Here is a 27,116-nt window from a genome sequence, read left to right as displayed (position 1 = left end):
TATGGCCAAAATTCACAACTGAATCTTCAAGTTCCACAAAATCACCCTACCTGGATTTAGTTATCTGCTCACAGATTTTATTTGGAAATATAGGTAAATCTTATTAAATAGCTTGATTTTTAAGCCATAACCTTAGGCTCATTGCAGGATACTCACTTTGTTATTCAAATGGCTGCACACTCCAACCCCCACCTGCCTCTCCTGACATCCAGACTGCCACTCTTTCTGAACTTGCATTTGCACCCAAGATCTGGCCAGGAATGAAGAATCATGGTTTGAAGAACTGAAATATGTCAAGAATTACTCTTTGGGTCAGGCGGTGGTGGTACACACCTTTAGTCCCAGTACTCAGGAGGCAGAGGCAGGCAGATGTTTGTAAGTTCAAGACCAGCCTGGTCTACAAGAGCTAGTTCCAGGACAGCCTCAAAAGCCACAGAGAAACCCTGTCTCAAAAAAATAAAAAAGAATTAATCTTTGGATAATTTAAGTATACTACTTACAGATCTCCACTTAGCAGGTGATAGAGCCTATACTCCTCTTTTGCCTGAGAAGCTGTTATCTTAGGGGGTACTTTTTAGTTTCCTAGGTACTTAAGCTATTTGAGGTTTAGAAGGGAGTTGAGAAATGCCACATTTGAAAGAGAATTCTCTAGAAGGCTTAAGCAAAATCTGGAAGGCAAAAAAAAAAATCTAGAAGGATATGAAGACCTTCCTTCTACAACTACCCAAAACTTTGCCACAGATTCAGCCATTATTAACAGTCAACTTAATCTTCCTTGCTTCTTGTCAGACAAATCACTCTTGGTAACTAAGGTCCTTCCTGCTCAAATCCTGCTGTCATTTTCCCTGTGCATTTCCTACTCCATGGACCCTGATGCTTAAGAGTCCCACAGAATACAATGATCAATGGGCTCACAGAGAAAACATTCCCAGAGGCAAGGAACTGACCATGATCATTGAAAGACAGTTCTGTCCACTATACTTTCTGGGTACATATTATACTTGTAGTATGCTTAGGGCCTGTACAAGTATGGCCAACTATAGCAAGTTTTTAACAAGCGGCCTGGCTACATGTTCTTCTTGACCTTTATTGTAATATTTTTCACAAAACAATGTGACAACTGTTGATCACCTAAAGGTTTCTTCAGAGAGGGTCAAAATATGTGATGAGAAGAAAATAATGAGCTAGAAGTGTATTTATTAGCAAGGCATAACAGCAATGGTGCACTACTAAGAAAAGTAGCACATACAGCAAAAATAGTTGTGTTATAATATACATAGTGAGTCCACAGGGAATGTAAATTCATTTTCTTTTAACAATAAAGTCACATATGTATATTTATATATCCATCTAATGGGTTTAACTCTACATAGAGATAGGGGAAGGTAGGGAAGGCATCACACCAACAAAGCGCTATCCTAAGGACTACATGAGGGTGGGAAGTAAAAGCTAAGCCCGATTCTTGCTGTGTGTGCATTCTGTAAAGGAACAGAAGCCAAGACTATAAACTTTTGTAGACTGCACAATATGTATGGCTCACTCCAGAAAGCCCAGGGGACTCTCAAATGAACCTTGATGATATCAAAGACAAATATATCTTGGAGTGGTAAAAACTGGAGCAAGAATGAGGGAAGCTTGTTGCCAAGGAGGAATTTACAACTTAAGCCGGGGTCCTAAAAGGATGTTCTTAGTGAATGATGACCTCATGGGAAGGAGTGCAACTCTTCTCTTCTATTCACACAAGATAATCAGAATATACCTGAGTGGCAGTGATCCTAGAAGAGGAATAACATTCAATAAACTGCAATCTTAGCTTAATACAGCTTTCATAATCAGCCCAGGTGGGCAATGCATTTCCATGAGGTAAATACCTCACCACGCCCTCACCAAGTGCCTGGAAGACAGGAATCCTGGATTTAGGGCTATCTACCAATGCAACATGGACAACGACTTCAATTCAAGAGAAGAAGAAGAAGAAGAAGAAGAAGAAGAAGAAGAAGAAGAAGAAGAAGAAGAAGAAGAAGAAGAAGAAGAAGAGGTGAGAAAACAATTCTCTTACAAGGGGCCAGCAAGATTTAATGTCACAGAAATGCGTGTCTGTGTTCATGTGTTTCTGAAAGCCACCTAGAATTAATTAGGTATCATTAATATGGTTCTTCTCTGAAATACTACTTGGCACACATATGCAAAAGATGCCCTTAATTTATATTCAATTATGCATAACTAATGCACACAACATCCCTGTTATACACTCCAGTAGGTTATCCAATTAGGCAATATTCACCAGCTTTTAACTATACCTTCAAAGTGAATGAAATTCATCTTTCATAAAACCTGAACAGAAGTCATTTGGGCTAGGACTCACTGCATCATCTAATAAGGTCCAGTCCCTGGTCATCTTTCTCTGAAACATCTCTGACCCATCCACTCTCTACTCTCCAACATATATACATTCACCTTTTCTTTTTAAAAACTATTTTAATTTTGTATTTTGAATTTAATTTAAAAAGTATCTGGTTTCTAGATGGCATTTTCATGCATATTTATTTTGGTTGATTCTCCTGACCCATTTCCTTTCTTAAGTTCCTATTCGCCTACCCTCCCCCCCCAACACACTGTACCCTTTTGGCCTCAGGGATCCTCCCTTCCCCTCTGATCTATTGTTTTCCCTAATCTCTTCCTTTAGAACGTCTCCCCACCCTATCCCACCCCACCCCTCATTTCTACTTTCCTGGCCTACTCCTGCCCAGGCAAACCTGTTTAGCAATTAGAAGCCATGATCTCCATATGAGGAAGAATAAACAGCACTCTGAGTGTGGGTTACTTTACTTAATATAAGTTTCCCAGTTCCATCTATTTTCCTGAAATTTTCACCTTTTTCTTTTAAGTTAGTTGATTCTTAGACAAAGGAATCACCTGGATAAATCCATTTTGCACTTACTATTGAACGCCATAATCACTAAAATTTCTCAGGTCAAACTGATAATACTCAAGGGTCCACAGGGCCTGCTTGGAGAAATGCTGACTTAGGGCATATATAAAAATGTTTTTTAAACCCTGAGTACACTTGGCTTTCTTTGACAAACCTGGCCAAAGTTATAGCTGTCTTTATTGTTCCTGGCTGTATTTTCTCCCAGTTCCTCTTTCTCTCTGCTTCTGCTTTCCTCACCTAGACTTCACACTGCCACAGACCCCCTTCTTGTCCCAAGCAAAATACAATGATGCAGGGATTCTTTTGACTCTATACTGCTGACACTTGAGGATGGGTAATACTTTGCTGTAGGAGACTTCCCTGCATTGTATTCATATATATTTAATGATGCCATTGGCTTCTGCTCAATAGAGTCCAAGAAGTATCTATAGGCAGATATAGATGCCTTAAAATGTCAACAGTTGAAACAGCAGTTCTTAGAGTACCATATACACACAGGGTAGATATGCATGTATTCAGGCACTCATACATAGACATGAAAGGAAAACAAATAAACTTCAAAAGTTTCCTTCCTGAGCTCTGCCTTTTTCCTAGATTAAAATAAACTAATTCTAACTTGTGAACTGGTTTCAGTTAACACCAAAACAATCTACTCCCTCTTTATTTCATGACTTGGGGTTCAAATGGACATTATTTCTAAAAAAGAGAGAGAGAGAGAGAGAGAGAGAGAGAGAGAGAGAGAGAGAGAGAGAGAGAGAGAGAGAGAGAGAGAGTAATGGCAGATGGCCTCAGGATGGCCTCAGGAAACATTGTTTATCAAATAAAGTCTAATTTATTTATAAATTCCAGTTTATTTGCCAATCTGAAGGAGATAGGAACCTGCACATAGTCTATTTGGCAGTTAGAAATTATACCAGATGTCATTAGCGTGAAGGGGCTTTTTATATTTTGGCATCAGAGATGTGTGTGCTGGAACTTTCAGCAGACTATAAACAGCCAGCACATTCTTGTATGACCTACGCTGCCTTGTTAGGCTAATGCAAGGTGTCATTTCTTACCCCCATGCTTTGCTGGCGGTTCACTGCAACTTTAGAAAAAGAAGACATGGAAGCAAGGAAACAGGGAAATGTGTAAGTGGTGGGAGATGCCATGTGGCTCAGCAACAGGACATCTTGGGCACATGTGGGTCTTTGAGGGTGTGTTTTGCTTTGTTTGTTTTCCTGACTTAAAAAAAAAAAGTCAAGCAATCAGTGGGCTGACAAGAATCTGCCAAGTTGTTCTAACTCACTGCTGTTTATTCATTCTCCCTCTCCTATGTAACAAAGTCCATTAGAGAGCATTCAAGACATTTCACAGTCCTGTTTCCTAAAGCTTATTCTCCTACATCACCAACGCCCACTTGAGACAATCCAGAGATCCTGATGTTACAGTTTCTGGGTGTGGAAACAAAATTTAGTATTAAGTTTCCCATTGGATGGCTTTGTCATGTTCTACATAAAAAAAAAAAAGAGTTGCACCAACATTGGTGTGTTTTATCTGCATTTGGAAAGACGAAGAGGTCAGCACACAGCTCGAGGGCACCTGGCACTGTTCTCTATTCCTCACTCTCCCAAGTAATCGGTGCTTGGCTGTTAGAAGTTAGTCTGTGCTTGGCTGTTAGAAGTCAGTCTGTGCTTGACTGTTAGAAGTTAGTCTGTGGTGCTGAGGACACAAAGAATGGCAGTGAGGCCTCTTCAGGATCCCTACTCATCCCAGACCACCTCCTCCAACCCTGCAGCTCTAAGCACCGCTCATTTGTTCAGGACTTCCCCACTTTCTTGATCTCCAAGCTTGGGATTTTGAGTGGGCTTTTACTATTCACATTTCCAACTTACTACTGCTCACCAAACCTCTTGGATTCTTACTGATTCATCAATATCAATGTGGTCAAAATCAGAAGTCTTTATTCAGCATCCTCCCCTGATAATCTCAAGAAAATGTGAAAGTTTATTTCCTGAAGCCTTTTGCCTCTACCTGCTCACCTTTGCTGGTTGGGAGACCCCTCTTTGTCCTAGGATGATTCTAGAATATTCTCTCTGTGCATGTCTCTCTCTGTGTGTGTCTGTCACTCTCTCATACACACAGATGTACACATGCATGCACAAACACACACACACACACACACACACACAGAGAGAGAGAGAGAGAGAGAGAGAGAGAGAGAGAGAGAGAGAGAGAAAGAGAAAGAGAGAAAATCATCCTGGGCTTCTCTATTACCCAAGGTCCATGATTACTCTCTGTTCCTTCATTTCAGCATGAGAAGGTGAGGTTCGTGATGCCCTGATACTCGTCCTTGATTGCTATCCTTGTTATTCTCTATGATCAATGTACAAAAGCTTTTGATGTGATATTTATACCATGGCAATGTTGACACCAAAGTTTGATTTGACTGTAACTCATCAAAAAAGTACAAAAATACTTAGGGAAAAAAAGTCGCTAATATTTTTCCATGTTGTTACTACTTAACAGTAAATGAGACAAATACCCATATCATATTCTACAGTGTCACTTCTCTCCTAATCCATGTGGCTACAAAGTGACATAAAGAAGTTATAGTTTAAAAAGACCCATGTTAAATACTCTTAAATCAAAATGACAATGGTCTACATGACAGGTTAGTATATCAGCTCATGAGTCTCATAAACCTAGTTAGGATCAGTGCTTAAAGTATTTTGGCAAAATTGTAAAAGTTCAAAATTTTCCAAGAGGAAAAAGTATAAGCCTTTGTTAAAACAATGGATCTGCTTCAGTCTAATTCCTGATACCAACTGTTAGCTACCAGCTCCAGTCTATAAAAGCTGATAAATTTTCCTTTAAAATGTTGGTATAAAGCCTCCCAGTGTGATTCAGTGGTTCATTATCTTAGTGTCACCTTAAGTGACTTCTCCTTTCAAACACAGCCAGGTGTGACTCAATATTCTGGAATAGTAGGACACACAGACAAAAACACCAAGGCCAGCCCTGTTCTTTTGCCTAAAGATAAAAGTGTTTCCTTGGCTGAGTGTGCAGAGTAGATCTCAACAGAGAAAGACTGTTACTCAGGCCATGGTATTCAAGGTCTTCTTTCAGTTGTAACTGTTATTGTTTTTATAAATAGATTAGTGTGCTAGAATTTTTCAAGTACAACAACAACAAAAAAAAACCCAGACAGTTAAACCCAAGCAAGCTAAATGAGGGCTTGCACAGCCACAGCCCTACATGACAATGGTCAGCAAAGGACTGTGTACAAATGGTAGTCCCATAGATTATACTGCCTGGTGTCACTGATGCCATACTATCTTAGTTTATGTAAGTGTACACTTGGTAGCCACACAGTTAAATACAGTTCTTATGTTGTGTCCTCATTATATGACCACGTCAACATTTAAGTTCCCTGCACACAGAGACATAAAATGATCCACAGAGATTTTTCTTGGAGAAGTTGCTGGCATGGAAGGGCCAATTGTTTCTAAGAGAAGAGGGTAGTCAGAGAGAACTGTAAGGTTGCCTTGCAATCTGGGTGAAAACTGCAATGAACCTATACCATGTCTGAGAAACTGTGGGGGATAAAATGGCAGATAAGGAGGTATGGGCAGCACAAGCTATTAGAGAGCAGGGAAGAGACTGCACTTTTACAGCAAGGTAGGCTGAGGACAACTGAGGGCTCTCCTGATAAGGCCAGAGAAGAGTCTGAAGAGTGGCCTATCAGATGCATCCATTAGACAAGCCCGGGAGAAGCTTGTTACATTAGAGAAGAGAAGCCACCTGGGATCACCACCGCCTCTATCCCAAGGGGGAAATTGTTAGAAAAAGAGAAAATCAGAAATACCAGCAGAAAAATGGAGCATGGGCCATCACTGAATGATAAGTAAAACCCACCTTGATCTAGTGTTGTGCTTATGAGGTCCAATGTACACTTTCTCTGCTAAGCTAGCTTGAGTTGAGATTTCTGGTATATGTAACTAAAAGCACTTCATTTTTAAAATTACTTTCCCCAGATTATCTGCGAGAATGCCAATGGTCTAGACTTGTACTAGACTACAACAGTACAAAATCAGGAAAATGCAAAATAATTAGAGTAACAACTTCACTGGGCTCTTTATGGATTGAGCCAATCAGAGGATAGTATGTGGACTCTGAATTGCACATGCAGTGAAAGAGGGAATTGGACTGTCTGAAAAAAAAAAAAAAAAAAAAAAAACAAGTAGGAGCAATTATGAGTTACCTGGCAATGAACTCTCTGTGACTCAGAAGAAACTGACTGCAAATCCTAATGGAAGAAAAATCCATACCTTACAGTTAGCTGGACACATTCCTACTGACTGAACTCCCAATTTAACGTCACCACACTGATCTGAAAAGTTTCTTGAAAAGTTTCTTCACTCCTCAAGGTTGGCAAATGAAGTTCATGCCAGAAACAATAACAGCATACTAACTGGGATTGAGAGAAAAACGGATCATTTGTGTCTTCCAACTTAGGAAGTTCATAGATTAGTGATGGCCATCTGATGATTTTGTTATTATAAATGGGAGTCCAGTTTCATTTGTATGGAAACTCCCCCGCTTATGGAGAAATCTTCTTGGGCAACCTCAAATGCCTAGAATCCATCTTGCACTAAATGTACAATACCATAGACTTGCAAGATGCTTGGCAAACAGTCAAGAAAAAGTAACCACTCCATGTGGTCATGGAGTGCAAGTTGACAGGCGTGATAGGACTTGGGCTTTTGCTAGCAGATTCTGAAGCCAGACTCCCCTTTATAAGCCTGGCAACTAAGTTGTCACCACTGACACAAGTCTCAGGCTTCGTTGCTAATGAGTATGCTAATGCTCTGTACAGATGTCAGCAGTCCTGGGGACCTCTGTCCTCACACCTGCTTCCCAAAGGGCTTGTCATCCGGCTCTGCATCCAAGTCACCTTTAAAACTTCTCTTTATTTATCACTTTTCTTTTCTTCTCCTAAATCTATATTTGTTGAATATTTGTGTGATAAGCATGCCAATACTTGGTTAAGTTGATTTTCACCAAAGCCAACTAATTAGTCATACATTTTGCCACTGTGAAGTAATATTGTCACTTGAATGTTAATTTTTAAAATAATTTTTAAATAAATATAGTATCAGTTGTGAGTCACTTCTTTAAAAGATTTTAGTGTGTGTGTGTGTGTGTGTGTGTGTGTGTGTGCTCATAGAAACTAGAGGATACCCGATCTCTTGGATTGAAGTCATAGGTGTTTGGAAGCCATACAGCATGGATGCTGGGATCTGAACACAGTCCTCTGGAAGAGCAGCCAATTCTCTTAACTACTGAGCCAACTCCCCAGTCTATAACTTCCCCCTGCCGCTTTTTTTTTTTTTTAACAAAGGTTTAATGTATAACACTTCACAGTAAAATATAGTATTATTTTGAAAACTGAGATACTATGGGTTCTTTAAATTTAGATTAGGATCCAATTTGCATGCTAGATGTTCACAGATGTTTTGTTCTTTAAGTTGTTTCCCACACTGAAAATAGCTAAACAAAGCCACAACTATAAAATCTATTGGCTTTCTCATTCACACTGGTATTCAAACTTTGTCATCTTTTCCCTAAATATCTTTTGGTTCACAATTATATCTATACCCTTAAGAATTATAAGGATGAAATCAATTTTTAGAACCACTAGTATGTGCTTCCTACCCAAATTCATTTCTAGTGACATATAATATAATATTCAAAGATAAGTGGCCACAAGTTAACAGGATTTAAAAACTATACATCAGCGTTGTTTACAATTCATTTAAGCTCATTTGGTCATTATGTATTGAACAGAACAGAGTTATTCCTCTAGGAGAACCCTTCAAAACAACCATTGGTTTTAAAACACAAATATTTCAATCAGCACCATTTGAGAAAAGATACTCCAATGGGAATTGAAGTCCTCCATCTGGGAGTGACGAAGGAGAGAGTAGAGAGAGATGTGTATGCTTCCACCACTCCTGAAATGGATACAGTTGCCCCCCCCATACCCCCACACACACAATTTTGTCAAAACAACCAACAGGAATTGTAATGATGAGTTTGGGTCTCTTGACATCGCTGGCTCAGATCAAACCCATGAGAAGGTCCTACACAAAATTTCTTCCGTCCTATTTCTCAGTGCCAAGACCAGATTAAGGGTTAATTTACAGGTCAACAAATTATCCTTTTGGTTCTGATAATATTTCCATGAGTAAGAAGCTTCTGATTCCTATGGAAGGAGTTTCATTTTAAAAAGCAAAATCTAGCTGTCTCTGAGAGAAGTCTTTTTTAGACACAAAACATCAAATAGCCTCATATCTCTAGGTTCTCTCATTATTTATTAGCTCTTTTGAAATTCTGAATAGCTAAAAATATAGAGCTATGCAGCCTGGCAAGAAGGCAGAATTTCTAAGCTACAGCATAGCCATGGAATACACGAGGGTATCAGCACCTGTAGTTAACCCAATAGTCCTCTCCCACATCAACCAGCAGAGGGGACCAACAGTAGAGTTGAGAGAGTGTATGTTTAAAGAACAAGGGCCATAATGCATTCCCTCATCTCATGCATCTTTTTAGAAATACATACACATACAAATATGCATATGTGTAGATAGCTGGTAATTTCTTATTTAAGGAAAAATCTAAAGAGAATAAATGATAAGATAATCAACTCACCTCCTGTAGGCGGTCTATGTACATACGGCAGGTCTCCAAATCACAGTCTCCACGAACAACTAGAATACCCAGAGGGATGGCTGAGGGAGAAGGGAAAAAGAAAATCTAAAATAACGTATCTTGTCTTTAGACTGACTTAAATGTGTTTCCCCTGGGTAACAAGGAATCTTACAGGCATTATGGGAATCTGGGTACAACCATGACCAGAAGTAAGTACACACACTATAAGGCTGCTTGGTGGCCTTAGGGAACTTCGTCGTCCCAGCAGGTGTCATATATTTACCTTGTTTGACTCATGTAGTCCCCGCCACCTGGCTTTTACCTTCTTGGCCCTGATATGAAATGTAATACCTAATACCACAGTAACAATAGGATGGCAGAATTCAAGAGATAAAAAGAAACTTGTGGAAAATTAACACCTTCCTTTTGCATTATTGATAACCAGCTGCCAAACTTCATGCCAATATTTCCTTCTCTTTAGTTAAGAACAACAGAAAGAATGTTTCTGGCTCAGGCTTTTGTGTCCCCTGCAGCTGATTTGATTCATTTTCTGATCATCTTGGAGACTCCACCTTCAATAAGTACCAGTGAATACTGATTCCACATAATAGGATATTCGTTAGAATGCACAGTTTCTAAGTAAAAAAAATAAATAAATAAAAGCTGCATTCTTGAATAAAATGACAGATTTAACGCACTTCTCTTTCACCAAAAATGTTACTGAGTTATAGTAAAAATTTACTTTTTAAGATTAAAAAGGATGCAGTGTTATCAAGGAGACTAGAGAAACAAGAAGTGGACCAATGATTAGTGACCAAGCCAGCGTCCATCAGAGTCTACCCCTAAAGGTGTACAATAGATACAAAACATTGGAAATGCGGTAATACGCAAGGAGGGACTCCTGTGGTATAGCCTGCATCACCACTCACAGCAGACAGAATGCACCTGGAAGTAAATTTAGACAGGAATTCAAGCTGAACACAATCAGGAATTGACGATTTCTCATAAGTAGTCGGATCTAATCCAATCAACCATGATTTTTAGATTCTAAATAAAGTGTTGATAGGTTACTGCAACTTAATTATTGGAAAATTTCCTGATGAAAACATTTTTTATTTTTGTATATTTCCATATATTTAACTGTATCCTCTGAGTTTAATTCTTATTTTTGTCTTGTTGTCTTTTATCTTTCATTAGTTTTTAAATTAAATCTCCTAATAAATTTTTGGAAAAATATCAAAGAGAACCAAAAGCACAGTAGAAAACAGACAAAGAACTTCAATTTTTGATAGAAACCCTATCAGAGAGATAAACAGTATATACGAACAACAACACTTCTACTGCCTTGTGGGCATTTGAAATTTTTCATACTTGCCTTTGGCTTTATCTGAAGTTATTTGAAATTAAAGAAATACATGTGAATGCTTTGGGCCCCTAAATTTCAGCATATTATAAAAAAGATTCTCTCTGTATCAAGAGACCCCAAAGGAAAAAAGCCACAACTATAAAAAAGCCCAAAGGGTTACATCCTAATGAAATCCCAGTGTGAACATCAACAAATCTAAAACTCTCTCAACTTCAAGAAGTTAGAATTCTCTCCGGAAAGAGAAAGGGGAGGGGATGGGATGAGAGGAGAGAGGAAGGTGGAGGAAAGGAAAGGAGAGGAGGGAAAGGGAAGGGAGGGGAGGGGATAGAATGGGAGGGGAGGAGGGAGAAGGGGAGGGGAAGGGAAGAGAAAGGAAAGGAGAGGAGAGGAAGGGAGGGAGGGAAGGGAGAGGGAAAGGGAGGGAGGGAGGAGGGAGGGAGGAGGGAGGAGGAGGGAGGAGGAGGGAGGGAGGGAGGGAGGGAAAGGAAGGAAGGATCCTCCATGGGCTTGCTCTGAGTACCACCAGGAATGTGAGAAACTGAGGGGAATGGGGCCACTGAAGTTGGAGCGCTGCTTGTTAGCTAACTGGATCCCTCTTACCTCCTCATGCTAGGCACAGTTGATATCTAGAAAATGGGGAATAACTGGCAATTTGCAGAGTACAGTGACCTGGAACTTCATTCCCTCACGGGGCTTGCCAAAATCTAGCATCAAGGAATCCACAGTCTTAGCATGAAATCTGACAAACCCATGGGGCAATCTGTTAACATGGTGGCAGGCCCACCCCCACCATTGGTTAAGGTCCAAGGCCAGAATGTTACACTTGAATTTCATGTACCTCCACAGGCATAGTTCCAAAATTGTGAGAGTAATATACGCTTTCCTACTTTTCAAACAAAACTTTGCTGGTACCCGAAGGAGGTGTCAGAATCAGAATTCTTGTAATGGCTGGAGTACTGGGAAAAAGCAGTGTCTGTGACCCCCCTTCTCTTTCCACCATATACTCCAAGAACACGAAGGCCCTGAACATGTGGATAAACCAGAACAGACCTTAAAATTCTCCAAAGCCCAAGCAAAAGTTCCCTGTACCAAGGCTTGGCTGCATCCACACTATGTACTGTCCCTTCGAGACCTGTACACATCCAAAGAACATTAGTGCTACCAAAATCATGAGACCCTAAAGCAAAGTCATAAAAAAAAAAAAATAACAAGCGAAGCCTTTCTCTCAGTATTGAATAATCCAGGAAGCAGGGCTTAGCTGGAAAGAGCCATGGCAGGACATGCTAAAGCTGGGGCTCTCCTCATAAGAACCTAATGGGAACACTCACTGACTTGGAATTCTCAAGGATCAGCTTGCCTACATCACATAAAGAAGTTTGAAGTCAAAAACCTTTACTAAGACTTTCAGCACTCCCGGTCATCTGTATATCTCTTGCTTACAGTTTTTTTTTAAAGATATATTTATTTTTACTATTTATAGGGTTGTGAGTCTTTGTATGAGTATGTACACATGAATGTGAGTGTTTGCAGAGGCAAACAGAGGTCACTGGATGCCCTGGAGGTGAAGTTGCAGGCTAAACCAAGTATGTACTGGAAACCAAACCCAGGTCCTCTGTAAAAGCAGTGAGTGCTGTTAGCCATGGAGCCGTCTCTCCAGCCTTGTCTCTCAGGTTTAACAATGAGCAGAAATGTAGAAAATGATCAGAAAACTGGGACATCCATCTAACATAGACGCTGGAGAGTAAAATAAAAGACAAAATAAAATGCAATGTATAAGAAAGAGAAGCTCTGAAAATACTTTCATTAATATAATTGTAAAGTTTTGAGAAAATGGATCCATCTGTGAAATCCAAGAATGATTTGATGATGTCGGAAGAAGATGAACAGGTAGAGGGGACAGGGCCTCACACAGAAGACAACCAGGCATACCAAATACTTTGAAAATTAAAATCTGATGGGATAAATACAGATCTCAGTCAAAAGGCCAAGAGATAAAGTTGAGACAAAAGTGAGGTGAAAAAAAAAAAGAAAGATGGAATATACAACAGGAAAGTAGAATACTAGGAAGTCCAATACCCAAAGTGTAAATGAACTTGAAAAAAATAAGGGAATTGTCAGAAAACAAAACATTGGTTTCCAAACTGAAAAGCTCTACCAAGCATCCAGCACATCGATAAGATGAATACACTCCACTGTGGAATGTAAGAGTATTGAGGGTACCTGTTTATACCTACAGACAAATCCTATGCTCTGCCATGATCATAGAAGCTTCTGTTTGGCTTATATATAGAGAAAGCAGAGAACCATGGCTAGCCAAGGGCCCTACACATAATGGCTGAGAGCTCAGCCCTAAACAGAACAATTATAACATCCCCTCTGGGGCTTAGGGAACACCACCAAAGAGGGAGCAGAAAGAGGGAAAGACTTGTCAAACGTGGTCTCCAGAGCCTGACCTAGAGACTGCAATCTTACAACAATCTTACAGACCCTGAGGCTGCCTATACTGAGCCTTCACAAACTGAGTCTGTCAAAAGCAATCACAGACTAGCGAGGAGGAACTTAAGTAGCCCTATCCCTCCCTGCTGAACTATTAGCTACTTCCAGATTCCGGGGGAGGGACAGCCATCATCAGTTCTGTACCCACAGGATCTCATGGAGAGTTCCACATGCACTGGAGATGGACTCTGAGATTAAAAGACTTGGGATACCTCCAGTTGACTTTCTCTCTCTCTACTGTGCTGTGATTAAGGATGTGAGCTCTCTGCTCCATGCTCCTGCTCTCCTGCTATGCCTGTTGTTTGTGTTATGCTTCTCCACCACAGTGGGGGTTTTTGCTGCTGTTTGTTTGTTTGTTTTGTTTTTCAAGACAGTTTCTCTTTGCAATAGTCTTAGCTATTCTAGAACTAGTGCTGTAGACCAGGCTGGCCTCGAACTCACAGAGATCCGCCTCCCTCTGCCGTGCAAGGTGAGCACCAGAACCTCCTGGCTACCTTAAAATTCAACTCTAAAGTTAAAAGCATCTAGCATTTTAACCAAATGGTTAAACCATCAAATTTAACCATTTTAACCATCAAATTTAACCAAAAGGTTCTAGACCCCTGAAAGCCCCACTACTAACAGGAACTATGGTAATAAAAAAATTTGACATTTAATTTTTTCATTGTATAACATTTACATTATGAAACCAATGGTACAAAAACAGTGATAAAGAGTAAAGTCTACATTAAAAAGCAGAGGTTTGTAGTCTCATAATGTGCTAATTATCATAATTGTATATAAAATTAAAACATAGCAGAGCTTTCTGTTACAAAATTCTCAATCATCTGAGTTGCATTCATTACCTGCTACCAATTTATGGGCAGCATTTGTTAGGACTGATACCCAACACGAAGTTTACCTCTCTGGAACTGTAAACTAAAAACAAACTCTCTCCCTTCAGTCTCCTTGGTTGTGGTATTTTATCACAGCGACAGGGATGTAACTGTCTTATTTTGATTTCTCTTATTGTGAGAAATGCCAAGACTAAAATCAAGTTGAGGAAAGGGTTTGTTTCACCTAGAAGATTACAGTCCATCATCCAGGGAAGTCAGAACAGGTGCTCAAGGCAGGAACCTGGAGGCAGGAACTGAAACAGAACCCAGGGAGAAAGGCTTCTTCCTGGCTTGGTCACCATGTCTTACTCAGAGTACTTTCTTTCTTTTTCTCAGATTTTTTTTTTAAATTTAAATTAGAAACAAGATTCTTTTACATGTCAATCCCAGTTCCTTCTCCCTCCCCTCCTCCCTGCCCCCCACTGCCCCCCACCTCATCACCTTTCTGCTCCCCAGGGAGGGTAAGGCCTTCCATGGGGGATCTTTAAAGTTTGTCATATTATTCAGAGCAGGGCCTAGGCCCTCCCCCCGCCGTGTGTCTAGGCTGAGAGAATACCGCTGTATGTGAAATGAGCTCCCACAGTTCACTCTTATACTAGGGATAAATACTGGTCCACTACCAGCAGCCCCATAGATTACCCAGACCTCCTAACTGATACCCAGGATCAGGGGGTCTGGGTCAGTCCTATGCTGGTTCCCCAGCTATCAGTCTGGGGTCCATGAGCTTCCCCTTGTTCAGGTCAGCTGTTTTCTGTGGGTTTCTCCCGCCTGGTCTTGACCCCTTTGCTCATCACTCCTCCCTCTCTGTTCCAGAGTTCAGTTCAGTGTTTAGCTGTAGGTGCCTGCTTCTGCTTCCATCAGGTATTGGATAAAGGCTCTAGGAGGCATATAAGGTAGTCATCAATCTCATTATCAGAGAAGGGAGTTTAAGGTAGCCTCTCCACTATTGCTTAGATTGTTAGTTGGTGTCATCCTTGTAGATCTCTGGACATTTCCCTAGTGCCAGATTTAAACCTATAATGGCTCCCTTTATTATGGTATCTCTTTTCTTGCTTGCCTCTATCCCCCCCCCGACTTAATCTTTCTGCTCTCTCATGTCCTCCTCTCCCCTCCTCTTCTCCCCTTCTCTTTCTCCTAACTCCCTCTCCCCTTCCCCCATGCTCCCAATTTGCTCAGGAGATCTTGTCCCTTTCCCCTTCTCCAGGGGAACCATGTATGCCTCTCTTAGGGTCCTCGGAGGACTTTCTTATGCCCAGAACCACCTGCCCAGGGACGGCACCACCCTTTCACACATCAATCATTAATCAAGAAATTGCCCTACAGGCAATCTGACTGAGACATTTTCTCAACTGAGATTCCTTTTCTCATATATCTCTAGCTTGTGTGAAATTGGAAAAAGAAATGACATAAACTATCTTAGGGTTTCTATTGTTTCGAAGAGACACCATGACTATGGCAATTCTTATAAAGGAAGACATTTAACTGGGGCTGGCTTACAGTTTCAGAGGTTTAGTCCATTATCATCATGGTGAGAGGCATGGTGGCATGCAACCAGACATGGTGCTGGAGAAGTAGCTGAGAGTTCTATATCTTGATCCACAGATTCAGAGACTGTGTACCACAGGGAGTAGCATAAGTATAGGAGACCTCAAAGTCTGCTCCCACAGTGACACCTGTCCTCCAACAAGGCCACACATACTCCAACAAGGCCACACCTCCAAATAGTGCCACTCCCTATAGGCCAAACATTCAAACACATGAGTCTATGGTGGTCATACCTATTCAAACTACCATAGCAACTAATACAATAATCTTAAAGTAAGCACACTAAGGACAAAGATTACATGTACTTCAAGAAAAGAAACACCAGATCACATACAAAAGATGGGTAATTAGAATGTTTTTAACTTCTCAGAGCTAAATACTAGTAGAGGAGGCAATAAAACAGAAGCTGGCAAAGTCCCATATAACTGTTGACACTGCAACAGGACACAGCCATCTACAGAGTTCATGCTCAAGAACACTGCAATCCAGTCACAAAACAAAATGAAAACAACCTCATAATTTTCAAGTAAATTTGTGACAGTGTTGGGCTGCATCTCTATGGTTGTCCTTGGCGGCATTCCCAGGTCACAAGCTGCATTATCTACACCATTAAACAAAGTCCAGGCGTGAATAGAGAATGAATGCCCTTCAGTGAGAAGCTGTTGGATTATTCACCCCAGTAAAAGTTGAGTTTTGTTACAGGATAAATAAAAATGCATGAGATAGAAAAAATAGCTAACTCCAAGGTCAAAGGGTGTAAGCAAATGGAATCTTCCGGAGTCAGCTATAAGATCCCAGGATAAGAGAATCCCGAGACAGATATGCACAAAATGATCACCACATAGACTGTCGTATCACTTATAGAGCTAGCTTTCAAACCAATGATAGAATGTAGGAAAGCTTAAACCACCAGCTAGGTGTGTGTGTGTGTGTGTGTGTGTGTGTGTGTGTGAGAGAGAGAGAGAGAGAGAGAGAGAGAGAGAGAGAGAGAGAGAGAGAGAGAGAGAGAAGGAGGGGGAAGGAGAGGGAGAGGGGGAGAGAGAGACAGAGAGGGAGAGAGGGAGAGAGAAAGAGACAGAGACAGAGACAGACAGAGACAGAGGGGGGAGGGAGTGTGTGTGTGCATGCACGTGTAAATATACACTAAAATAACATCACTATTATTCCCAGATATGCTCTTCCTTAACCCTTTCCTGAGAACAAGAGTTAGATCACAATAAATCAGAAAAGTTGTGAAGACTTACTCTTCCTAACAGCATTTCCATTTAGCAGTAGAAGCCATCCTAGCACCTGCCAGATCCTTCCCAGAACATATTTACCATGGTGTTCCCCCAAACCCTTTCAGAATGGAGATTATGCTCTCTTTGGGAAGCCAAAGCCAGATAGTGCAGAGATTCTTTGCAACAGTCCCGGATGCCTTCTTCTAAAATTCATTGTATTGTCTTCTTTTTGTTTCCTCTACAGAGAAGATTCACTTTGCTGACCCAACCGTTATCTGATTTAGGGATGTATGTGTCAAGAGGATGACATTACAAAACCCAGCATAATAGCTTTCTTGATAGAAAAGGCAGGAGGAGGTACATGGACTGCAAAAAATAAAAACAAAACAAAAACAAGAAACATCATGTGACAGATACATTGTTACTTTTTTAGCAATCTTGAAACCACTCCATTTTACATACATAGCACTATGGTACATTATGCATGCAAGCTAGATTGAGTTCAGAGATGCCCAGGTACATGATATTGACGTTTTCTTTCTGTGCGAGTGCCCAGAAGAGATGAACAGAGTATCAGTTGACTAAATAAATAAGATCTGCTTTTTACCAGTGTGATGGGCATCATATCTTTAGAGTACCAGGAGACAACAAAAGAACACCCTCCCTTCCTTACCCATTCCTTCCCCTCTCCTCCTTTCTCTCATCTCCTTCTCCCCACTTCTCTAAACTGGGATACACCTCTCCTCTGGCCATCTGATGCCACAGCTCTTAGTGTCCCGGTCTTTGGGCTGCTGACTTTACAGTAGCAGCAGCACTACTTCTATCCCAGCCTTTGGGCCATCAGCTTCCAGCTGAGATGCTGTGGAATAATCCTCCCATACACTCTGCATGTATGTTTCTCTAAACAACTGACTGGCGGTAACCAGGCAGGAAGTGTAGGTGGGACAGTCAAACAGAGAATGCTGGGAGGAAGAAGGGTGGAGTCAGTAGAGTCTCCAGGAGACACATTGGGAGAGACATGCTGAAGGACAGGTAAAGCCCCAAGCCACGTGGTAATTCACAGATTAATAGAAATGGGTTAGCTTAAGATATAAGAGCTAGTTAGTAATAAGTCTGAAGCATGGGCTGAACATCTGTAATTAATACTAAGCCTCTGGGTTGGTTATTTGGAAACTGGAAGGTGGAACGAAAACTTCTACCTGCTCTGGGAGGTACACCACTGGCTCCTGTGCATCTCAGGTCTTCAAAGAGGGGCTGACTACACCACAGGCTGTCCTGTCTCTGGCTTGCAGATGACATAGGGTGGGGCTTGTCCTCCATAACTGCACAAGCTAGTCCTATTTCATAATAAATCCCTCATATAGCTATGTTCCCTGATGGTTCTCTTTCTCCCAGGAATTCTTATTAACATCCATTATGTGAGGACTTGGAGAGAAATCATCCAGATATAAACCAGCAAAAAAGCCGCCCAGCAATGGCAAAGCTTTGGTAAATTCAGGTGTAGAAACTGGAGACAAACTGTGCAGTTAACTGGGGAAATTATACAACCAATTACACAGTTCTAGCCAAATGAGTCCTGCTCTGCCTGCCCACCCCCCACCCCAAGGCTTGATCCCAAACTCCATGAACCCCTCTCCATGTCGCCACTTCTTTAAGTTTCTCATAATCTGGAATGTGGTTAAATTAGTGAGTTGATAAATATGCTACCCATTTCACATGTGCGTGTTCTGGATTTTACATTTGAAACAAAATGCCAACGGGTCACACTAATGAATTTTTTTCTTCTGTACTTGTAGTTAGGACTACTTGAGCTCATTATTCAAATTTATGCCCAATGGTGCATATATCAGCACTAGTCATCCTTGGTAAATTCTAATGTTATAGCAGCTCATCTACAAGAATACTCTTTTATGAACAAGAAACGTCTAATGTCTCCAGGCACTGACATCAAACATGTCAAGTATGACTTCTAAAATATATATCTCACCACAAACTCCAAACAGGCCAGGGAACAGCAATAGCCTTGACATCTGCCTATGGGGTTGAATTGCTCCAACAAGTGAAAACCAAAGTTGTTAAAGGCAATACTAGATGGTGCATGGAGTTTTAAGGAGACTTGAAAACTATTTTCCAAGGTGGGCAGTGGTGGCACACACCTTTAAACCCAGAACTCAGGCAGAGGCAGAGGCAGACAGATATTCTGTGAGTTTGAGGCCAGCCTGGTCTACAAAGCTACACAGAGAAACTCTGCCTCAAAAAATAAAAAACAAACAAACAAACAAGAAACACTATTTTCCAAAGAACAAGAGAGTCAGTGCAAAAACCAATCAAATAAATTTGCTAAGTTAATGAATTATTTGACTGAAGAGATACAAAACCCTTGCCCATGGCAGCCCTTTCCCAGGGTCTCTGAATGAATTGTGGTTCGGGTGTAATGTGGGGGTGTGCTGAGCCCCTAGAAAGCCCGTGAGAATTCCCAATGCATAGGGAACTACACTTATGGCTCCTGCAAGCTTCATAAGTCCTGGATGCTGGGATAAGCCAGGCACACCCCTCCACCTAGCCACAGTGCTATGAACCCAGGCCTACCTGTTCAGAGAAAAACAGTGCTTGGAGGAAAAGCGAGGTCTCTTTCGTCATTCATTGTCCTAGACGAGTAACCCATTCTCCTGCTTTAGCAAGGCCAAGCAGGCCAGAGTAGACCTTCTCTGCACAGGCGCTCTGGAAGCACGACACAATGTGTTCTGTGTCAAAGGTGCGTTCTCTGGAGTCGTGTCATGTGGGCTTTGATCTATAACACATCATCCGGTTTACTCGAGTCTCGGGGTGGATAGGACAAAGCTGAGATAGCAAGACGCTGATAGGAAAGACCTGGTGCTAGAAAGAGGAGGGCAGGAATACACAGAGGAGGGAGGAGGACGAGCAAAAGAAAGGAAAAGACGGCAGAGAAGAGGCAGAAGGGGGAAAACTTATTCGTGTAAAGATACCTACTTATGTTGTTATCGTCTTTTCTTCAACGCTGAGAAGGGGATACCCATTGTTCTCAGAAAGGTTAGGTTAACACACCCTCCACAGTACAGCCACCAAGCAGAGCAAGGCAGTGCCCATACTGTATGCCTTTTCCTCCTGATGGCCACCCACTTGTTGAAGCCGTATGTTCAACAAGGTGTAAGTTCAGAAATACTATATAAATGTAAATACTGTGTGCTCTGGAAGACAGAATCTCATCAGTGTCAATACTGAACTCAGGAGAGTGAGGCGGAGATGAGGGACAGAGTGGCAAAGGATAGGCCTGATCTGTCATCCAGCAAGCTGCTCGGGGAAATCTGTGAACACACAGGCCCAAGAGCAACACGCCCAAGCTGTCCAGAAGAGCAGGGCCAGGGCATGCAAAAGCCATGAGCCAAGCCACATGTTTCTGCATGAACACGTTTGGTACCTATAGAGTCCCTTTCAAAGTGGCCTCATTTTCAACAGACCACCTCCTATGTGATTGACAAACCTTGGATGAAGCTTGCTATGACTAGCTAACCCTCCCTGGAATTCAGGGCTCACGGCACTGAAGTGAATGTGGTTGGCTTTATAAAGAAATGCAACTACAAATTGCAAGCAGTTGCTAATGATTTTAAAGGCCACAGATGCAATAAGGGTATAGCGGACTTTAATCAAATTTGTGGTAGACAATCATACAAGTTGGTTTGCTATTAAAATCCTCACAGTGGAATTTCTAACATGGAACTGAAGAGCAGATTGAAAGTTAGCATACTCTAAAGAGGAAACAAATCCTACCTACAACTCTCTTGAGGTGTGGAAAGTATGATGCTTCAGATAGATAAGATATTCAAAGTGTTTCCCACTGATATTTTTGAATGAACATTCACTGAACATTTGTTTATAACTGTTATCCATTTAATAGTGATGCTATGATAGGTGTCACATACTCTTTTGATGCTGAGCTATTGTTGGCAAATAGCTACATTAAGAAAACAGTAATAATTATAGAGCCAGTGAACATAGCTTGCCCTACATTCTACTGCACAGTGTGACAGCCCACTGTAATGAATGAGATCATGATACCTGCCTTCACATTACCATGAAGATTAAGTAGTGCCTGCAAAGCACTTACAGATAGCAAATCCATCCTACATTCTCCTTTCAGACTTCCTAGAGTCTCACCATGCTTCTCTCCTAATTCTGTTATCAGCATAAACACTCAAAGAAAATTTCAGCAGACCATACGTGAGACCTTTGATGACAGATAGAGGGCGGCACCGAAGTTCACCTAAACTAAATAAAAGAATACTCCAAATCTAGAAGGACAGGAAGCTCCTGCAGCTGGCTGCCCCACCATCTAAACAATGGCCCTGGGGAACAGAGCAAGAAAGAGCTGCCTCTGACACCCAGCCCACATGAAACTGATAATGGGATTAATAAAATGGAAGAAACCCACAGCTGTTAGTTCCTTCTCCAAGGGGTACTGTGATATGTTCAACAAGATATCAGTGTGGAAATAAAGGTATTAGCATTTTTGAAAATAAGAACAGGTTTTAATTATCTGACACTTCTGCCATTATGGCATACGTCCTGTAAAACAAAATTGCAGCTAAATGGGACCATTTATTTATTCCCAGCACAGATAACTATCTTCAGAGGGATCCTGGGAAGAACATGTGACTCCCTAGGGAAAAGGCTCTCAGAAAATTCATGGGGTTACCTTCTAAGCACACAGAGACTGCAGAGGTCTCCCAGGCTTTTCACAAGGTTGTCACTGTGATGGGTGATTTTAACTGTCAACTTGACATGATGTAGAATCCCCTGGGAAGAGTCTCTATGAGTATGTCTGTGGGGACTGTCGTTGCATATGCTAATTGAAGTAGGAAGACTCGGCTAAAAGTGAGTAGCGCTTTTGCTGGTGTTGGGCCCTGGACTCTGTGAGAGGAGAAAGCAACCTGAGTGTCAGCATTCACGCACTCATTCTCTCTCTGCTCTTGGCACTGGCTGTCTGACGTTCCTGCTAGTGTGGCCTCCCCCACAATGACTGTCTATAACCTGGGATTGTAAACGAAACTAAAATAAAACTTCTCTACTAAGTTGCTTTTGTCAGGGTTATTTTATCAAGGCAAAGGGAAGTAAAACTAAGACAGCAGCTTCTAAAAAGACTAATTAATGCAGTCACGGAGATAAAAGGTCATAAAGGAGGAAACATTGAACAGCAGAGTAAACTATCAAAAAACAGATACTCTACAGAATCAAGGTGCTTCCTGTGAGCACTGTGCAGACATTTTACAAAACTTGCTATTTTCTGAAGGATCAACTTTAGACTTGTTGGCAAACAACAGGATTTGTGTCAAGTATTTCCAACCTCTTTGACAACTAGTATCCAACAACAACAACAACAAAGAAAAGCATATCCCTTTGAAACTAGAAATTGACACCAAAGAAAAGCTAGGTGAGCTTGGACTGGCAATGATACTTTAGACACAATACCAAAACTGTGGTACGTGAAAGAAAATATAACTGCATCAATATAAAAACAGCTCGGTGGAGACATGGTTTAAAAAATGAAAAGACAAGGCATTGACTGGGAACACGTCAATAGGAATAGCACCCTCAAGGCATAGATCCCTTAAAATTCAGCAATGGATGATGTGTTTATTTAATTATTCTTTTTGAATTAAAAAAAATAGGGACTCAGACATTGGGATAAGAACCCGAAATATCAGAAAAACAGTGGAGCAGCCACCACTGACTTCCTATCCCTTTTGTTCCTTCCTCCAAAGGGGCAGGGATCCTCTCTAAGCCCCACCTTACTACTTCCTCAGTCCCTCAAAACCTCTATGGTTAATTTCCTAATGGCTGGCTCTGTCCTCTGATTCAAACAAACTTTATTGTCACAATGCAATCAAAATATCATACAACAAATAAGAACAACATTTAAAAGGCTGCTTTCTTGCTTCCTGGGTTCTACAGATACTCTAACTTAGACACAGTAAACATAAATTTGAAGCTAGGATCTGTATAGGAGAGAAAACATACAGTCTTTGTCTTTCTGATCCCAGATGGCCTCATCAGTGGGATATTTTCCAGTTCTATCCATTTGCTTGGATATTTCATATTTTTTCTTTAGTCCTGAATATAATACCACTGCATATGAACCATGTTTTTATTATTCATTCATCCCACAGTCGATGGACTGGGTAACAGTTGATGCAGAAACTCACAACTGGTAAAAGTGATGAGAATAAGTGACCATTGGGCATTTATCAATAAACAGAGAATCTAAATCATCTGAGGTGGTTTGAAAGAAAACGGCCCCCAAAGGGAGTGGCACTATTAGGAGGTGTGGCCTTGTTGAAGTAGGTGGGGCCTTATTTGAAGAAGTATGTCACTGTGGACTCAGGCTTTGAGATCTCATATATGTTCAAGCCATGCCCAGTGAGACAGACTAGTTTCTGTTGCCTGAGTCAAGACATAAGGACTCTCAGCTCCTGTGACAGCACCACACCTGCCTGATGCCATGATGTCACACCATGATGATAACGGACTAACCCTCTCATTAAATGTTTTTCCTTTGTAAGAGTTGCTGTGCTCATGGTGTCTCTTCATAGCAATGGAAACTGTAAGTAAGATGCCATTCCGCTCAAGGACCATGAAACATCAAGGAAGAGGCAGTGGAAAGACTGCAAGAGACTAAGAATGCAGAGGAGTGCTATGAAATGCTGTCTTTTAGATATGTCATGGCCTTGCAATCATGAACATACAGCAGCTGTCACTACCTACATAAGACTGAGCTCTCCAACACTCCATGAGTGGGGTGAAGATCATCAGGTCCCACCCCTCTCTGAGGAGCTTTACCATATTTCATAGATTTTATCATATGAAGTTAAATACAGTTTTAGCATGCATTCCAACATCATTCCTTTGCAATGAACCAAACTGAAAATTGTACACAAAAAGTGTACACATAGATGTTTACAGCATCCTTCAGAAAATGGTTTCCAAAATGTGGATGCAACCATGCTGTTCTTCAGTAGACAAATATATCAGACAATAGCTGTATGTCCATACAATGCAATACCAAGCAATAAAAGGAAAGAAAAGCCATATTAGAATTTCAAATACATGCCGCTAAGTGACAGACATGAATCTAAAAGACTGCATACTTTACAGTTCCAACTATATAATATGTTATTAACCAGTAAAATTATGGAAGCAAAAGAGAGCTGAGCCCTATGAAATACTGCATTATGGGCATCTGCCCATCACACTTGTGAACTCATGGATCTATGACTGCTTGTATAAAGTCAAGACTAAACCCCTAAATACTGTCATAGATGTGAGAAGGGCTGATGGGACCCAGCCAAACGCTGCCTAGCAGAGCTAGCGGTGTTAGAGGCTACTGAAGGGGAAGTCCGTAATGTAGCCACTGTTGAATTACCAATTCTCTAATGGGTGGCTCCATATCCATGCCTACATGGGTGGCCCAAATTAAGCCCAAATAGGTCACAAGGTAAAAATAAGAGACAAAATGAAAAAACTAAGCATGAAGGTCTTGGTTTGAGAAAGGGGGATGATGGAATAAATGGAGGATAAGGGAAGCTGGGAGAGGAATGTGACCAGAATATGTCCCAAGTACATGTATAAAGTGATCAAAGAATAAAACTAGGACAATAAAAAAGAAGTTGGGGCGGGGCATCTGGTGGTATACATAGGCTGAGGTGAAGAAAGACAAACATGGTACAGCCAAGCACACTTTTGGAGTAACAGACCTACTGTGTGTGACAGTGTGTAGTAGACTCATCATACATTCAGAAACGTGTGGTGCACCACTGTAGTTCCTAGGGCACCACCACACAGGTCAATGTTGGGAACAGGGACAGGGGTGGGGATTTGAGGAGGAGTGGGTGGAAAAGAGAGGGTATAAAAAACTCTCTACTTTCCACTTAAATTTTGTATAAACTTAGATTTGCTTTAAAAGGCATCTCCTAACTTTTTAAACATGAGAAGTGCTCTGAGTTTGCTGTAGGCAGGTACTTTGCTGATAATAGATAAGAGACTGATAAATGTGTGTTCCCTTCTCACTCAGCCAAGGCGCTAACACTTACTCAAGAAGTCAAAGGGGGTAATAGGAATTAGGGACTGAAGATGGAAGCCAAGGGAGAAAGGCAGGGATGGAGGAAGGGCAGAGAACCCTAAGAGAGGGCAGTAAGTGACTCGTGAAATCTTTCCACTTTACCTCATTAGTTTGAAATATGCCAAGGTTTCCAGAGATTGAATTTTTACCTGACATGTGATAATGAGACAGAATCAACTATCGGTATTTCAGTTTTCCCCAACCTGAGCCCAGGGTACATTTTACTACAAGCTGGCATCATTAGCAGTCCATTGCTTACCTGGAACTAGTGAGGACCGCTAATAAGCACATTAACATACAAAAGGGAAGCAGCACCCTCTGAACAGTGTGCCTTGCCTTGCCTTGCCTTGCCTTGCCCTGCTATGTTTGGGACCTGTGAAAGATTTTGCAGCCTCCAGGTCTTATGGTTGAAATTTGAATTTTGTAGTTTAAGCTAAAGCAGGGCCTGCCTATCGTTAATTTAAAATGTCAGTCACAAGATAAAAGCAAGCTATGTAGTATTTTCACTGGACTTTGTTAGAGGGTAAGTTTTCTAAGACATGTTTTCTGGAAACTACCTGGCTCTCCACAAATCTAGGTTTCAAATTATACTGAATTCTGCTTTTTTATTACAATAGCACTCTACCTGAGAAGGTATCTCTGGGAACATGAAACTTGCATTTTTAAATCTCCATGAATTCCTTTGATATCTGTAATGTTTCTTAGCGACTTCTGGATTTTCTTTTCTTTTAAATTGGCAAGCACATTCTACATATAGGGAACTGTGCAGAAGTATTTTCAGGTCTATAAGTCATTCAGTGAATCACTTCAGAAAACAGGCTTAAAGCACTTTCTGACACCAGAGGCACTCTAATGTATGCTATAATATATGCACTGAGTAAGGTACAATACTTGCCTTCAAGGTGAGCTTTGGGGAAGAGGTGTGTGTGTATATAAAACATCCTGCTATTGACAGTTTTCTGTTGGGGATTCCTGTGGACAAATACTAAAGTATGTTTACCTCTCTGAGAAGCTGCATACTACCCAGAACCAGATAGACTTTCACAACGAAGGCTCCCTCTAGTGACAAACATGAGATTTTCAGTAAGGGCTTGAAGGATTTTAGACAAAGAAAATTGTAGTCCTGGGCCATCCCTGTACTGTGAAATCCACAGCAAGGCCCCGGAAGGAGCACATGGTCAGGACTTAGGAAGGTTAGCCCGAACACTAAAAACTAGAGTGAGAGATGAGTTCAAAGACAGTCAGTGGCATTCCAGGAAAGACAACGAGCAATAAATCTCATATGCTTCTTTCTTCTCTTAAGACAGTAAAGACCAAGAGTTCATGTTGCATGATGTTATGAAGTAGCACCATTGTCAAACTTAATATGAAAGTCTACCAACATAATGCAAAACACTTCTTTTGGTTTATGTCTATTGACTACTACTTTACTAATGATTCCTACCACCAGAATGTAGATTATAGTTCAATAAAATGATTGACAATCCCTTGAAATTCACATCCAGTATGGTGGTGGTGTCAGAACCTAAAGTCACCCAGAAGTAGGTTCTCTGAAGTAGAGAAAGCAAGCTGAGTGCTAACATGTGTGCATTTATTCTCCCTGCTCTGGACTGTGAATGTGACTTCAAAATGTTCTTGCTGTGAATACCAACAACAGTGAACTATTACTAGGACCTGTGAGCTAAAACCCTTTCTCCCTAAGACATTAGGATGATTTATTACAGAAACAGGAAATAAAGTTAAGACATCCAGCATTAAATCTGATAAAAAGCTTTTTTCTGAGAAGTTCCACAAATAATAAGCTGGACAACAGGCACTTGAATACAGTGTAAGTTGTATTTTTTTAGATTTTTTT

The 27,116-nt window shown here is 41.0% G+C and overlaps 1 protein-coding gene across 4 annotated transcripts in view; it reads right to left on the bottom strand.

Moving 5' to 3' along the window:
* Dgki (diacylglycerol kinase iota) overlaps positions 1-27,116 on the bottom strand; it is a 434,118-nt gene that overhangs the window by 74,112 nt on the left and 332,890 nt on the right. For 2 of the 4 annotated variants that reach the window (XM_035451051.1, XM_035451053.1), the window contains 3 exons: positions 23,904-23,920; positions 9,626-9,705; positions 7,176-7,220 (listed from right to left, as the gene is read on the bottom strand). In XM_035451051.1, coding sequence (XP_035306942.1) covers positions 7,176-7,220; positions 9,626-9,705; positions 23,904-23,920 — 142 coding nt within the window. The remainder of the gene's footprint in view (positions 1-7,175; positions 7,221-9,625; positions 9,706-23,903; positions 23,921-27,116) is intronic. The other 2 variants (XM_035451050.1, XM_035451052.1) reach the window with 1 other exon arrangement.

The sequence above is a fragment of the Cricetulus griseus genome (genome assembly GCF_003668045.3).
Source record: "Cricetulus griseus strain 17A/GY chromosome 1 unlocalized genomic scaffold, alternate assembly CriGri-PICRH-1.0 chr1_0, whole genome shotgun sequence".
NCBI classification, from domain to species: Eukaryota; Metazoa; Chordata; class Mammalia; order Rodentia; family Cricetidae; genus Cricetulus; species Cricetulus griseus.
Note: the sequence above shows the minus strand (reverse complement) of the source record. Positions and strands in the feature narration are given on the sequence as shown.